General features: G+C 41.1%; 1 protein-coding gene across 12 annotated transcripts in view; it reads right to left on the bottom strand.

Annotated features, from left to right (window-relative positions):
- Positions 1-16,291, bottom strand: part of LMO7 (LIM domain 7) — a 212,732-nt gene that overhangs the window by 38,379 nt on the left and 158,062 nt on the right. For 5 of the 12 annotated variants that reach the window (XM_037059350.1, XM_037059351.1, XM_037059353.1 and 2 more), the window contains 6 exons: positions 12,438-12,690; positions 11,213-11,491; positions 10,726-10,926; positions 9,135-9,854; positions 8,107-8,136; positions 178-295 (listed from right to left, as the gene is read on the bottom strand). In XM_037059350.1, coding sequence (XP_036915245.1) covers positions 178-295; positions 8,107-8,136; positions 9,135-9,854; positions 10,726-10,926; positions 11,213-11,491; positions 12,438-12,690 — 1,601 coding nt within the window. The remainder of the gene's footprint in view (positions 1-177; positions 296-8,106; positions 8,137-9,134; positions 9,855-10,725; positions 10,927-11,212; positions 11,492-12,437; positions 12,691-16,291) is intronic. The other 7 variants (XM_037059355.1, XM_037059356.1, XM_037059358.1 and 4 more) reach the window with 4 other exon arrangements.

Here is a 16,291-nt window from a genome sequence, read left to right as displayed (position 1 = left end):
AAAGGTTTCAAAACTTTTTTTAAAGGAAGTTGATCCCATTTTCTGCAAAACTGAGTTCTTCTTTAATAGCAAGGAAAATTCTCTCTTGAGTATACTGACTTTCTTTTCAGGGAAGCAGAAAATGCAAACAAATACACTTTCCCCATCTTTCCATCTCCCAGTATAAAGCATACTCACATCCTGCCATTTCTGATCTTGTTCTTTGAGTTGTGATTTTATTTTCTGCATCTCCTCGTAACGCAGCTGACGCCAGGTCTGAACATCCTCTGCGCTGACATCACTCATGGACTTACTCCTGTAACGACAACGCCCTTGGTAAGCAAGGTTCACATGACCGGATTTAAGGTCAAAACTGGAAGGTTGGGCTTATACTCGGAAATTCCATCTAAATTTCTGCCGTACTACCTAGACGCTTTAGTGATGATATCACAGAAATAGCACTACAGAGATAAATGGTGTTTTTCCAAAACGCAGAAACAAGAGCCTCGCACCAACTCGAGTGTGAGTTCTTTCACAAAACGGCTAAAGGAAACCTGCCCACGTCGATAAGAACAAGCCAGTGTTCCTATCTGCAGCACTCTGCGCATCCAAGAGTTACTTCAGAAAAAATGATAATTATGAGTCCCTAGAATCATTTGTCTTTATTTTTCTATCTCTCCCCAAGATAATCTCGTAAGGTCTGGCTGCCTTTTCTGGGCACTTATTAAATAATTTAATGATTACCTGATATTTTCTCCTCAAGTTCAATGCCGTGAGTAAGTGTGCTGCTTTTTCTCAAGGATTTTATAAGACCTGCCCACCGTTGCCCTGGAATTGTTCTCAAAGCACCACACCACAGGTGGCTTCTAGTACCCAGTGGTAATAGAACCTGTATAGTTCTCTTGTTTAGTGAGGCAGCTTCCGTCTCTTACGTGCGGGAGCCCTGCCATGAGGAGAGACTGAGGGTCAGCGCTCTGGGACTCGATCTAGACGAGAAACCAATGAGCAGGGTAGGGTGTTGGACACGATGCCCATGTGTGCTATGTGTGTGCACCTAGGAAGAGGTGGGGTGGGGTGAGCTGCCCCAAAGATGGGGAGACTGAGGAGAAAAAAGAGAGGGAGTCAGATTTGAATACTGAAGAGCAGGTAGGAATGAGTGAAGAGAGAGAGAGAGACAGAGCTTTTAAAGGTGGGATGCCCAAAATGCTCTTTCCCACAAATCTTTCATAATGTACTTCTGATTTTATTTCTTTGTAAGTAACCCTTCTTGGGGCCCCAAACTTTGCCTTCCCCAAGATTTTGCCATAATTACATGACTTTTTTTTTTTAAAGATCTTATTTGTTTATTTGTAGAGAGGGGGAAGGGAAGGAGAAAGAGAAGGAGAGAAACATCAATGTGTGATTGCCTCTTGCATGCCCCCTACTGGGGACTCAGGTATGTGCTCTGACTGGGAATTGAACCCATGACCCTTGGGTTTGCAGTCCAGCACTCAATCCACTGAGCTACATCAGTTGGAGCACCGTCACTACGTTTCTTTTATAACATGCTTTCTCTTGGCTAGCTCACAAATTCAATTATGACCTCTATGCAAATGACTCCCCAAACCTATAGACTAGGGCATGTTCCCTCCTTTAATTCAATTACAATTGCTCATTAGATTAACATCTGTGCATGGATATCCCTAAACACCTAAATTGTAAAAAGACCAATTGAAAGAATATCAAACAGGATTTTGTAAGCAGTAATTCACAAAACATACGGCTATTGTTAATGTAGCCCAACTCAGCCCTGTCCCCAAACTCGCTTTTCTTTCTGTAGCTCTGAGTGGTGTAACCTGCCCTCCAACCATCCACATTTGAAACCAAAGAACCATTTTTCACCTTTGCCTCTCCCTCCTTCCTACTTTCAATTAGTTATCAAGTCCTCTTACTCAGTGTCTTTTTTTTTTCCATTTCCACTGCCAACACCCTAGATCAGAGCACAGTCAACTCTTACTTAGACTTTTTAAAAAGCTTCTTCCATTATCACCCAGCCTCCAGATGCAGTGCAGCTCTTTCCTGAACTGCTCCCTCCTCTCAAAAGCCCTTCATCATCAGTATATACGCCTTCTTAAATGCCCCTCTGTCCTCAGGAATCCTGCTAGACTAACCTCCGTCCGGATGGGTATGTGCAACTTCCACTGGAGCTGTCTAACAGGCAACTCAAAGTTAATTTGCCATAGACCTAAAACATGATTGTCCATCCTATACCCTGCTCACCTCTCATCTTCCTCATGTCAATAAAAGTCAACTCCAGCATTGCAGGCTGCAGGCCAGAAATCTTGGAGCCATCCCAGACTCCTTGTTTCTCTCACATATACATGGTCACTGATTGCATCAGCAAATCCTGTCACTCTGCCTTCTAAATATATCCAGGACACAACCACTTCTCACCACCTGCACCGTCACCATCCTGGTCCAGGCCCTTCTAGCTCTTGTATGTATTACTATTATTACTACAATAATTCGTCTTCTACCTCTTCCTGACCAACAGTGTATTCTTTTCAAAACTGCAATCAGATCATGGTATGCTTCTACTCAACACCCACCAGTTCCTTCCCATGTCACTCAAGTTAAACACAAGCCCTACAAGGACTTACAAGGGCCAACCATGACCTGGTCCCTATCTACTTCTCTGCACTCATCTCCTGAAATGCTCTCCCCCACTTGCTTGACTACCGCCTACTGCCTTCCTTGTTCCTGATCAAATATGAGCTCTTCGCCCTAATATCCACAGGGCTTAATCTCTGACTCCCAGTCCCCTGCTTAAATGTTACCTCAGCATTTCCTTCCCTGACCATCTACAAAAAATAGCAAATGTCCCTCACTTCTGGCTCACTGTTTTCCTTCCTCTCCTCCTCCACAGCACATGGTGCCATCTGAAATGTATGTTTATGTAGACATCACCCGACTTGCCCTATAAAATCACAAAGCAAGAGTTCTGTCTGGGTTGTTTGCCGCTACCATCTGTGCCTCAAAGAGTACCTGGCCCTTGGTAGGTGCTCCTAAATGTATTAATGATCAGGATAATATTCGACCATTGAGCTACAGCCTTCTCAGCTGCTCCACGCGGAAAGCGGTCTCTGCCTTCTCCCAGCTCCTCTAGTGCTGTAGCTCTACCTTTCTCATGGCATTTAAAGCTCAGCGCAGGCGCGGACGGTGCGTGCACAAGCGTGCACATTGACCTAGCTCCCTCACAGGCTCACACGTTGCTTGGAGGACACGCTCATTTAACATCCGTGGTAAGAATGAAGAATGTTTTATCACATTTAATCAAGCAAAATAAACTTGAAATGTCTCTAATTTTTTTTGTGAGAATGTATGACTCCCAAAGTTTTACAAAGAAAGCTTTATAGGACTTACTAAGGACTACTAAAAGATTACACATAGGAAATATATGAATTTAGATATGAAATTACATGTTGATCTATTAATGTGCTATTCCTTAACTGGGTATGACTATATAAAACTGAATTGTGTGAATTTGAGGATATAACTTACTTTGTAACTGCAATGAATAAGGCTATTTCAGCTAATACTGTAACAGACTCACTAGAAAGGGGCAAGGAAAAATTTCAAGAGCAGGGCTCAAGGGGAATCTGGATGTTTAAACCATGCAGTGACATACATTTCAGAGTGAAAGGCAATGTAAATATTATAATAATCTTTTGGGAGGGGAAGGCTGGATGGTCTCCTCTGGCCTACACATGTCCGTCAGTGCTCTCTAAACTTTCCTCCTCCTGCACCACAAAACCTTAACTTGTTGTGTCTTTTCAGAACACACGCTCATCACGGGCAGAGGCGGCACGGTCCTCGGAGAGCTCACATCATAGAGGCTGGTACACAGGCGGTGCCCAATGTGAACAAAGTGAGGTGAGCACCGCGCAGAGTAGACAAGTCCCAGCATAAGGCAGCAACGTGAGCTCCGCGGGTTCCCGGAGCTGCATAAAGTTACCGACACAAGCCTGAGCGCTTCCCACAGAGGCTGAGGCACACCCTGTGAGGAGGAGGCAGGCAGCGAGGACTCAGGGCCTGCACCAGTTTTCACCCCCCACCTAACATCACTTCCCTTCTCTGAGCCTCAGCTCCTCCTCTGCTGAGCAAGGAAGAGATCGTCAGGAAACACGGGCCAGGTTATGACGACTGCTTTTCAATAATCACCTGGTGCTATGAACCAACTAGTCTTACTAAGGCAAATGTAACTGTGTGGGATCTTCTGAAAACTAATTCCCAAAGCAGTTTCAAATGAGAGAGGTCACCCCGGGCCACACTGATACAATCTAGAACTTTCAGAGTGCAGGAGTGTTTCAGCCAGATCGCAAAGAATTCTTTCTTTCCTTATCAGAGTTAACAGCATAATAAACTTCTGAGGGCTCACCGTGTGCCAAGCAGCCTACTGGATTATCTCATTACACAGAACCCTCAGGCCGGTTCTGCCACTCACAGCGGGCCGTCCTTGGGAAAGCCGCAGCGTCTGTTTCTCTTTCTCCGTGTTTCTAAAACATGTATGACACCCACCCACCCATCCACCACACAGAAAATAAAATGGGCACCAGAGACAGTCCCCCGAAAACCGTTTGGGAAACTATAAAAGACTACACAGCTCTAACACGTCTTGTAGAATGAATTATTATTCACTAGCCAACCACAGCTCTTACAATTCATTTACTTGTCACCTTTGTATTTGAAAAGGCTTCAATTTAGAATTACATTTGGATTTTTTAAAAAGGCAGGTCTAACGTGTTGCATTTTCAGCTGAACAGAATATTTGAAATAGAACGTAAAGAAAGAAAAAAGGGGAAAGAAGGTATAGATTACAAAACAGTATTACTAAAATCTTATGCTCTTCCCCCATGATGCTAATCGACCGCTCCTCTCCTGGAACTTCTGGACTGGTTTTATGGTGTTCGGTTTTAGAACATTTATAGATAACTATCTAAGAGTAAAGGATTACAAAGGACCAAGACGTAGCAAAATTTCCTTAATATAAAAACCACTGATAACCTTATGGGGCAAACAGAAATTCCATGACGCTAAGTTAGGGGGCCCCAACCTTCAGAGGAAGATAAGAATATATTTATTAATGTACCTTCAGATACAGGATGGGACAAAAATAGGTTTACAGTTGTAAGTATGCAAAACACAGCTTATCCTTGCATTATTACTTATTATTATATTATTTTCCATGTGAACAACTGTAAATTTACTTTTGACCCACCCTGTGTACCTCCATTAGGTACTGTAAAAATTCTCTAGAGAGTAATCAACACTAAAACCTGGGTTTGAGGCTTTGGAACTACCATGAATGAGAATGATAAACAATGTAAAAGAGACTTTTCATTTACAGGTTTATAGCCTAAGTCAGGGTTTCTAGGTAAGCTAGCAGTTCCATTGACATTTTGGGGCCAGAAGATTATGTGTGGTTGGGGGCTATCCTGCACACTGAATGACAGTCAGCTGCCCCCCTGGCTCTAAAGGCGCTACACGCCAGGGGCAACACCTGTCTTCTCAACAGCCTACCCAGCGTGCCCATAAAAAAATGTCTGCAGACATTGCCAAATGTCTCCCGAGGGCAAAATGCCCAGAAAGTAACTCACATCAACTTTATTCTCCTTTTCTTTTTGTTGTCTGATGCGTCCTTACAGTTCTGAAGACAGTTTTAGCCGAAACCCACAAGTGAGATATAGGTATCTGAGTTGCCTTTGATTACAACTGCACCTTGAATCAATATCCGTTTCCTGCTGATGTTTGGCGGCAGATTCAATGGCTGAATCATATTTCAAAATTGGATCTGTGTGCCCTTACAAATTTCTGTCATCAGAGCTCCCGCCAAGAAGAAGCATCGTGACCAAATCTTCGAATGTCACAAAACCACACAGACATGAGTCCATGCAACACGAAAGCACACATGTGAGGAAAGGCTGCCACGTACAAAGCGTCTTTATCAAAAATGAACAAAGTGGTGGGGTTAAATGGTGAATAAAAAGCAAGCCAGAAAGTCATAATCCAAGATTTCAAAAGATAATGCCTATTTCTCTTTAGCCGGGTCCTTACCAAAAAGAAAGTACTCATTATTGTTCAACCACAGGATGGTGAACAAAAATGATTTTCTAGGTAAGTATTCCAAGCTTGACAAGATACATTATCTCCAGAGAAATGTCACCCAGAAATATCAGTTCTTTTACATTTATGAACACTTACAAACACCTTTATAAACATGAAACAAGTTCCAGATTAGAAGCCTATATTCGACTGAAATTTTTTGCTTTCAGTGCAAATCAATTTAAGAAAAATATTAGTAACTGACAGAATATAGAAAAAATACCATATAATAGATTTTGATTCCAGTGGTCTAAAACCCATGAGTTTTGTGAAGAGATATTTCTATTTGTTTCTTCCCATTATTTGACAAGGTACGCATTATTCATCAGTCTCAATTGACAGAAAATCTTTCTCTGTTTGTGTTTTTACCTTGGCACCAAATCTCTTTTAAAACAAGTGCTGTACTATGCAAGCAACAATCTCTAAATAGTCTACAGGAGGCATCTGCTGCCACTAGTGAAAGCCCAGAAAAATCCTTAGCCTTCTGAGCCTTGGTGTTTGGTTTCTATCTTTTCTGAACCTGGTTATACCATGTATCCGTAAAGAGGAATGTGTACAGCCATTGAAACAGCTGGACATGGCTTATTTACCAATGAAAATTCTTCTGCAAGTTATCATTCAAAATGCTTGAAGCTGCAAAGAGATTTTTTCATCAAGTCAAAAACAGCATTCCCAGGATGAATCAAAGTTAGCAGATGCTTAAGCATCGTGCTGAAGTTGCCATGCTCATCCCCACCAATGAGAATACCGTAAGCACTTGAGGCGCTGGAGAGGAATAACGCCCTTGTGTGGTACATTCACAGCACGATGGGAGCCTGATTAAAATCAGTGACTGAGAAGTACTTGGCAATTAGTTGCCCATGGTTCAGTTACACTTTTAACACCCAGCATGGTTATATTGCTTTAAATAGCAATTTTAGTAACTTCCAAGATCTCTATACTATCAAATTATCCAAAGCTATCAAAACTAGAGAATCTTAGAAATAAAATAAATCCCAATAGAGAAAGACACTTAGCCACTAAGTCTTAGGCCTTAAAATTGAAATACTTGATTAAAAATCAAGATTAAAATATTAACACACTTAAGTTTGCTTCTTGATCAAAAATATTAACAGTTAGATTCACAATATTATAAAAACTTTGATAGGAAGTATTTATATGGAGCCACCTGGTTATCTTTCACTAAGAACAAATTATTCTAAAGTAAAAGTGGTATTTACTTTTAACACTGTCATTCTGGAAATGGAAAATATTTCCAGAAAGTTATTTGTATAATAATTAATATCTACCTGGTAACTAAAAAAAATTTAACTATAAAGTAGACAATAATTTAGAATTAGTTATAAATATGGTCCTTGCAATAATATTGGAAACTACCAGGATTTTAATTTTTGCAATTTTGGCAGGCCAGTTTGACTCTATCACACAGCAGTCTTGAAAATGTTTTGAACTCCTTCTGAACGAGGACTAATGGCATTCACCAACCAACCTGAGAAAGCACCCCATGAGGTAGGACTACATTCATAATACCAGCTGCGTGTGTTCTGACCTCAGAGTAAATGCTAATATCCTCTTTCCATCACAGTTTTCTGAAGTACACTTATATGGTTTTCAACATCCAGAAATAAAAATTTAGGCCTTTGTCGTATTCCAATACCAAAATAAATATACCTAACCCCTAGGTGTGAGTGCTTTTGCTACTTTTAATCGGCTTCTTAAAAGAAAAAGGAAGGAAACAGGACCTGAACATTGAGGTTCTGATCAAACAACTCCATTGCAGTGCTACAGCAGAGCATGCAGTGGGCACTCGGACGCATTGCCTAAATTAGGTCGCCAAATTAAGAAAAATACCCCGTTTTAAGATCGCATGCATGGCCCAGAGCACCCCCGTTTAGTGGCATGCCAGGAGACACGTGCAGTGACACATCACACGGAGGACAGACGGTCTGCAGAGGATTCTCTCCAACTGCAAACCACAAAACTTACCCATTGGCACCGTAAATCTTTTGAAAGAGTCTAAGAAATCAGAAAACCAAAAATTAAAAATCCATTTTCCCCAGTGCATTGTTTTTTTTTTTAAATAGCCAACATTTTTAACTTGAGAGTCTAACAAAAGATGGACAAATCTCAAAAGGTTGTTTCTTCAGTCCCATCCTTGATCACGCCTCATATTCCCACTGATCTCTCATCTCAAGGAATTCACATTAAGCAAGACAGAGTTTCCTGATTTAGCGTGAACTTAAAAACCCAAAATAAAAAGCTTTCTGTTGCCGGGAACTAATAAAAGTGAGATTTGCATCTACAAACTTTATCCAACCTAATCATATTTGTCCACCCCGGAGTTCAACCAACTGAACATTTGTCAAACATCAAGTTGCATAACACAAGCATAAATGCGTTCATTATTATAGAAATGGCCATAATTACAGACATGTAAAATTTAGCAGACAGCAAATAATATTCATGCATTTTAATAAAGTTTGCACTGAACTTTAAACTATAAGTTTACAAATCCACACACTGATAGTCTGAGAAACCTAGGTCAAAAACAAAAACTAAAATTAAGTTAAATTAAAGTTGCAATGCCACATTTTAAAGGAAATTTTTACACAAAAATCACACACTCCAAAATGAAAAGCACATAAAACCAGACTGTTTAAGAAACGCCTGGACACGAGAATAAAAATCTATAAATGGAATTGGAAAACATTTTCATGAAACACCATATTGCGGAATAGTACCACAGTCTTCCTTAAGGCCAAAGGCAAGGATTGTGGGCACACCTTCTTAAACTGGCCTCAGAGAGCTGCTTCAGAGCTGTGCAAATATGGAATTTCACTTTTTCCATAACATGTGCAAAGGTTTCTCAAAGCAAAATAAATTTTTTAGAGGCTACTTCAAATGGCTCGTGACATGCGGTCGGGCAGTACTCGTACAATGCCACTTTCTCACACAAGGAAGGTTACACAAGACCATCCATTACAAGCAAAATCCTTGCAGAAACACACTCTGACCTCTCCACCATCAGCCGTTTCCTGTGCCTAAGCCTGCTGGCCTCCCGGATGGCCTCCCACTTCCGTAAGTCCGCCTCACTGCAGGGCCCAGGGGTGAAGCTGATGGGAGGCAAAGGTGTCCCCAGCTTCCAAGACTGGATCTTGCGAGTGAGCATATCGTCTTTCTTCCGCCGATACGAAGGAACTAATACTCTACAGCTATTGCTTGTTTCCTTGGATGGGCATGTCCTTTCAAGCACACAGAGAAATTTTGCTTGAATCTCCGGAGGAAGAGTCCAGGGCTCAGGGAAAGGGACTGGCTGGTATCTGTCCGGGGCCCCCGACAGAGGCACCTCTTTCTTCTGTGCTGGGATTCGGCGAACAATCATGTCATCTTTTTCTAGATCCGGAAGTACAAATTCCCCTTCCCTACACTGTAGAATTATATCTCGCTCTATAGGATCACCTTGCTCAGAAAACCTCCTGAAGTCTTCGAAAGCCTGGAGAACACATGGATTGGCGCGGAAAGCCCCGGTCTTTCTGACAAAGAAATCGTCATTCTCCAAGTCGGGATCAAGGAATGACATCTCAGAGTCACCTCTTCTAGACCCTGGTGCACAAGAGACATTCTTCCTGCGTGTTATGAGCCTTGGGCCAGCAGTGGGATCGATTCTGACATTTGTTTCGGAAGATAAGATGTCATCAGAATACGTTTGGAGGGCCTGAAGTAATAAAAACTGACTGAAGCATAGAAAAGAAAAAGGAAGGGAGAATCTTATTAAGTTTATGAAGGAGAACAGGTCGTTAGGTAGCAGACCGACTAGCCATTACTGTTTTATTGTAGGGGGCATGGGAGGGACTCCCCCGTGGAAGAAAAACTAGCCTGTAATGCTATCCCCCGTGACTTTGCTGGATACCACTTAGAGAAACACAAGCAGAGTGTACTTCTCAGGAAAGGTGGGCACCACAAAGGCCAAGTGATGGGGCTACAACGAGACAGACTACACACACCTCCCAGAGACACAACCCAACACTCGCTTTCACCTCTCCCTCACTCCATGAGCCACACTGACCTCCTTCTCACCCCAGAGAAGCAGCCATGACCTTGGAAAGGTGCGAGTTGGTCGTGAAGCACTGCATGCAGTGGGCACCGACAGGAAGCAGAAATTTAAAACTGCAATGCTCTGAAGCTACCTGAAAGACCCCCATGGTTCTTTTCTTTGCATTTGCCCACCAGACCTGCCTGTCCTGGTATTCATCTATAAGTTATTTTCTTTTTCTACGTCACCACACACAATACAATTGTAAAATTAGGTCCACTTTCCCAAAAGCCTTTTAGAAGTGGTTTTCCCAAAGAACTGACTATACCACATGTGACTCTATACTACCTTATATATAATTCTGTTAAAGAATATTTAATCCTATAGACTTCCAAGCTCACATGCCCACACAGAAAGCAATTATGTTCTACATTATGCTTCCATACTAAGCAGTGAGTGAGGACGGTTTCATGATTCAACACATCAAGGTCAGAGGTTAATGGAGCAGCAGAAGCTGGCACCGGTGCTGCAAGCCAGACCCAACGCAGGAAGGTGCGTGCAGGCAGGGACACCTGGGCTCATCTGAAGCACCGCTGGTTCTCCAGGCTGTAAAGGTGTCCCGTGTGCTCCTGGCTCGGTGGGTCGCTAGTTCCATCAAGAGTGAACGTCTTGGGCAGCTTCCGTCTAGCCTATGCTCTGCTTTTTGTATCCTACTAAAGATGGCAGAGCTTCCACCAGAGCCTGAATCCTCATCCTCAGAGTCTGAGTTCTTCCTACCATGGAATGAGGCAGAGAAAAGGAGGAGAGAGGGAAGAAGGCAAAGAAGTGGAGGAAAATGTAACTGAAATGTATGTCAAGCTACAACTATGTACAGAAAGGGCTGTGGCGATCCAGATTCCAAAGTTGACATTTAAATGGCTTTTGTTTTCCAGTTACGGCAGCTCCACAGATGTTGCAGGGAAGCTAACCTGTCTCTCTGATAGAAAGCACACACAGAATGCACCCCAGCCAGGGTACCGAGTGAACACTAGACTGACAAAAACATGCATAAAGACAAACCTGAATCCCTGAAATTCTTTATACCATGGTCTATAAGTTTCCCTTTTTATTCTTTTCCAGTTCACATCTTCTGGGATCCAACACTTGGGAAGAAACTGATCGAAAGCATTCCCTGGGTTTGGCATGATGGGACTTAGCTTTCGCACATAAAGATCGTCCTTTACAATGTTGGGTATGCTTGTCTTTTCTTCTTCCTCCTCCAAGTAACAAGAGGAGACTGAAGTTTCTTGTACTGCTGGCCAGTGCTCCGCGTGTGTGCCCCAACTTCTCCTCTCGTTACTGTTCAAAACATCCAACCAGGTAAGACATCGTGTGAGCAGTTTGTGACAGAATACAAAAGACATGCTTTCTGGCTCACAAAGTTTATACTACTGTGAATGAAGCAAATTAATTTCCGTTCTCATCATTACAGCTCCTAGAACAAAGTTAAGGCATTATCACAGCATCTCATTTCAATTAGAGCATAGCTTGATATGCAAGGGCCAAAGACAATAATAATGTGTTAAAAGAGACAAATTGCATACAGTTTGGAGGGTTACTTTGTGTATTAAAATCAACAGAACAGACATTCGGATCCAGGAGATATTTCTCTAACTTTTTCAGTTTGTATACCCAGTGGCTACCGGGTCAGGAGGAGAAAATACTTGCGAACAAGAGTGAGGAGGAAGTGTTTTGGAGATGACACTCTCCAGCTTCTTTCTCACTTGGGATCTATGGTCGGCTAAGTCACCCAAAACTACATCCGGCAACCTTCACTCATCCATGAAGTCTGGTCCACTTTCAGAGCCGCATGCCTCCTTCTGACAGGAAGCTGGATTTGAAAACTCACACCTTGCTCTGCTAATTTGCTGAGAAATTAAAGGATTCTTTCTGTGTCCACTGAGATCAAGCAACACAGGGGAGTAAAAGAAGTGAAGAGCAACACAGCAGAGCTTGCAAGGAATAATCATGTCACCCAGGAAGCTGAAAGACACCACTAAGGCCAAAGGCAAGCGTCTAAAAAAAGAACCGGCAAATCATATTGCTGACATTTTAAAATGGAAGAAATATCTTCAAGCTATGTCTCACTAAAAATATAGAAGAAAAACATTTTAATTAATGACGTTTAAAACCTTAGCTATGAAATACAGTTTAGGAACCATTGCTTTTACCACATTTACATATCCCAGCAAATTCTCAAGCATAAGAAATTTTAAAACTCAATGATCAGATCACATCCCAGTACCTTGGAAATGTTCCCTCTGCTTCCGCATAGACTGGGCTTGCCCAGCTCCTTCTGTTATCCTCATTTTTGTCCGGCTTCTTCTTCCGCAGGGGCGCCGGCATATAGGTCGGCTGTCTGCTTTTGTTGGGCAGGAAGCGATTGAATGGTAAAGCGGACTTTGGTTCAATAGCTGAAATCCTTCGATAGGACATATCATCTTTATTAAAATCCTGCATTTTGAATGTAAATTCAGAATCTGTGTCACTTTCGCAACCTATAAAACAAGGCACAAGAACTGGCTTCACTCTCCAGATCATCCGACAAAGGCCCACGCAGCGCGCCTGCTTTGTCTTTCCCTTGGAAACCCAGCGCTCCACCGCTAACTGTGGGAAATATTTTTAGAAATTTGTCATGAAGTTGTGATAAGATCCATTAGGAGGAACTTGCTTTGCATACTGGAGGCGTGTGTGGTACATTCTTTCACTGTTGCACATCCTCAGCAGAAAAAGTCCCGATTTACAGCTGAACCTCTTTTCTCCTTAACTTTCTTTGCCCTCTTAATTGTTTAGAAATTTGCTCATGGCATACATGCCAATAAAACCTAATAATACAAGTGAATAAAAGACACTTAAACTGAGATATACAAGTAATTCTACTTTAATTTAAAATAAGGCATGCAGCCATCTGAAATTTCTGTGAGGCAAGAAATAAGAGAGGACATAGAAAAAGAAGCAAAAACCACAAGAGAGCTCAAAGAGGTTTAGCAGATCCTTCTGCGATGCCTATAAGCAAGAATCACACATTAGATATGAGATTGGACCACGTGACTTCTAAAGTCCCAAAGGAATGTCAAGTTCATACCTAAATGACGACACAGAAATCAAGGCTTTCTTTTTCCCTAAGTGTGGCCATGACATAATATTTTTGATACAAAGTTATTTACTCACAATTCACAAGAATATACTGCAATAGACCTCAAGGTCAGCCTGATACAAATATAATCCATTCTCTTAAAAATAAGTAAATAAATGTGTCCTGTTAAAGATGAGGAGATGAAGAGAAAAAAGGTACAGAACACTACTATAGATCCAGGTTAAGCGGTCCCCCTTCCCTGCCCTCTTCTCCTTCCTGCCCCTGTGTACTTTTAAAGAAGCTGGCTCCTGCAGCTTGCTCTCCACCAGCGCTCTCCGAGGCTGACAGCATCGTCCCTGAGCACCTGCGAAGGATAAGCACCCAGCACAGCACACTGCACCTGCAGGGTTAACCTGAACTAAAGGCCATCTCGTCCCCTCCCTCCTCCCGGGCAGCAGTCTACAGTAAATAACACTGAGAAAGGCCTACAGGAAGTGGTTTAACGTGCAGCTACGTGACCCTGAGCCCTGAATGGGGTAAAGGGAGGCATGGCGAAACGGGAGAAACTTAAGCAACTCTGACCAGGAGGATTTATAGTCCATAATCTGGTGCTTGATTTGTTTTTACTACCTCCAAACAAACAGTAGGGTTTTTTTTGGGGGGGGGGGGAGGAATAAGAGAAATGTCTTAATTTTTGCCAAAATTTGTACATGTAAAACCTTTTATGTGCTTCTTTATTCATATTTATTTTTTAGAGAGAGAGAACAGGAGAGGGACAAACAGACAGACACACCGATCTGTCATTCTACTTATTTATTCATCTATTGGTTGCTTCTTATATTTGCTCTGACCAGGGATCGCGATCAAACCTGTGACCTTGGCATACTGAGGCAATGCTCTAACCAACTGAGCTAGCCAGTCAGGCCTGCACATGTAAAATCTTAAGTACACAAAGAGATTACTCCACTCTGGAATTTTTTCCCTGCTTTTATTGAGACATGACTGACATAAAACAGTGTGTATGTTTAAGGTACACAGAATGATTTGACTTGCATATACTGTGAAATTATGACCACATGTTCAGTTATCATCTATCATTCTCGTATAGATACAAAAGAAGTAAAACTTTTTCTTGTGATGAGAACTCTTAGAATCTACTTCCCAAACAACTTCCATATATACCATATAACAGTGTTAACTAGAGTCATCATGTTGTACATGACATGAATTTTTAAAGTTAACTTTTTTATTCTTGAGTCTAATACAGAGCCTAAAGAGTAGGCAAATATCCCTGATACAAAGGTTTCATATAATCCTAAGGAATTTGACTTTATAATTCTGTTAACCTAAAAGCATTATCCTAAGTTGTGGTGACCATCAATTTTGGACGGTAACGTAATAGGCAGCAGCATTTTAATGCACTAATCACACCAAAAAAGGCTCACCATCCTGGGGGCCCCGGTGCTTTTTATTACTCTGTAGTTCTAATTACCAAGTCTTCACTTCCACACTCTTTAAACAAAGTCTGCAACTCCTTGCTCAGTGTCAGTTAGCAGGATGACAGTGGCCCTCTGCTTTTAGTCCCATGTACCTGGCACCCAGTCCAACGAGGAGCTGGGAAAACTTCTACTCCACCCTGCAGGGCCACTGCACCTGAACTCTCGGGGGTCTGCATGTGCCCACAATGCTTCAGTCTTCCTCCCTGTTCCTGTTCGCTGGCCGGATAAAAATTTAAACTTTAAATGGTTTAGCTTTTTCAGTCACGACAAAGTAACATAGTGAGTTCAGAATTTCAGCCTCTTCTTACAGCTTTTTAATCACTTAGATAAATTACAAATTAGATTCATTTCCTTAAAACCATTGTCATCTAGACTATAAAAGTGTCGCACTGAAAGAACAAACAGCCAACAAGTGCAGTGGTATTATAAAGGTCAATGCCTTTATAAAAAAACAGCCATTCGTGTTTTTTTTTATTGTTATTATTTAAATAAAAGCCAAAGAATTTGTTTTTGTGTGTGATGGTGCTTAAGAGTTTGCTCATTTTTATTTTTGAAAGACAAATTCTTTGTACATTGCATTTATGACAAGAACAACAAGTAAAGATTGAATTCTGGTTAATGATGTGCATGCTAATATAATTAAGACGAGTGTAATCTACCCTAAAATGCCTCAAAAAATAAGATGGATAAATTAATGCTTAGAGAGAGGGATAGGTACATGATGCCGCATGTATAATAAAATGTTATGATAGAGTTAGGTGGTGTGTATATGGATGTTCACTGTAAAATCCTTCCAGACTTTGATGATGTTTGAAATTTTTTATAATAAAAACATTAGGAAAATTACTTGGTATTAAAATAGTAATCAAAATGAAGAAGTAAAATTCCTAACACTCTAGTACAAACTCACAATGAGAACTCTCAATTTTTTTTACATTAGTGGTGGAAGCACAGAAATATTTGGAGCAATTTTACTAGTGATTTCAGTGCAGTCAAGTCAGAATTGCTAGAGGTATACAGTCAAAATTTTCTCATGCCACCCAATAGCCACAGGAGTAAGACTTGCATTTAAATAACTGATTTGACCATAATATTGGAATTTGGAAAGAAGGCTGCTCCCCAAAACAGAAGGAGTTTCATTAACATGTTCCTTTTCTACTTATTCCCTCATGGATTAACTCTGGTCCTGACTGAAATGATGTTTTCTAACAGCACGCTTACTATTATTACTTAACCAAAGTTTAACACAATATTATATCATGATAGCTACCAATCATTTCTTTTCTTAGAGGTAATTAAAAAGATGTTGGTCCTGTTTTTTTTTCTTCTTAATTTTTTAAATCTTTTGGGGAGAAGTAAGAGAAGAAAGAAATTAACTCAGGAACTGGAACAGACTTTTTATAATCTTTTTTCATGTTTAGATATACTAGTTAATAGGCCTCATGGTCACAGATTATTAAACTTGAATCTGGAGAGAAAAGAATCAAAATATATTATCACTGATAAAACAGGTCACAGTTAACT

This window comes from Sturnira hondurensis, unplaced genomic scaffold (assembly GCF_014824575.4).
Source record: "Sturnira hondurensis isolate 20B ecotype Veracruz unplaced genomic scaffold, ASM1482457v3 Scaffold0010812, whole genome shotgun sequence".
NCBI classification, from domain to species: Eukaryota; Metazoa; Chordata; class Mammalia; order Chiroptera; family Phyllostomidae; genus Sturnira; species Sturnira hondurensis.
Note: the sequence above shows the minus strand (reverse complement) of the source record. Positions and strands in the feature narration are given on the sequence as shown.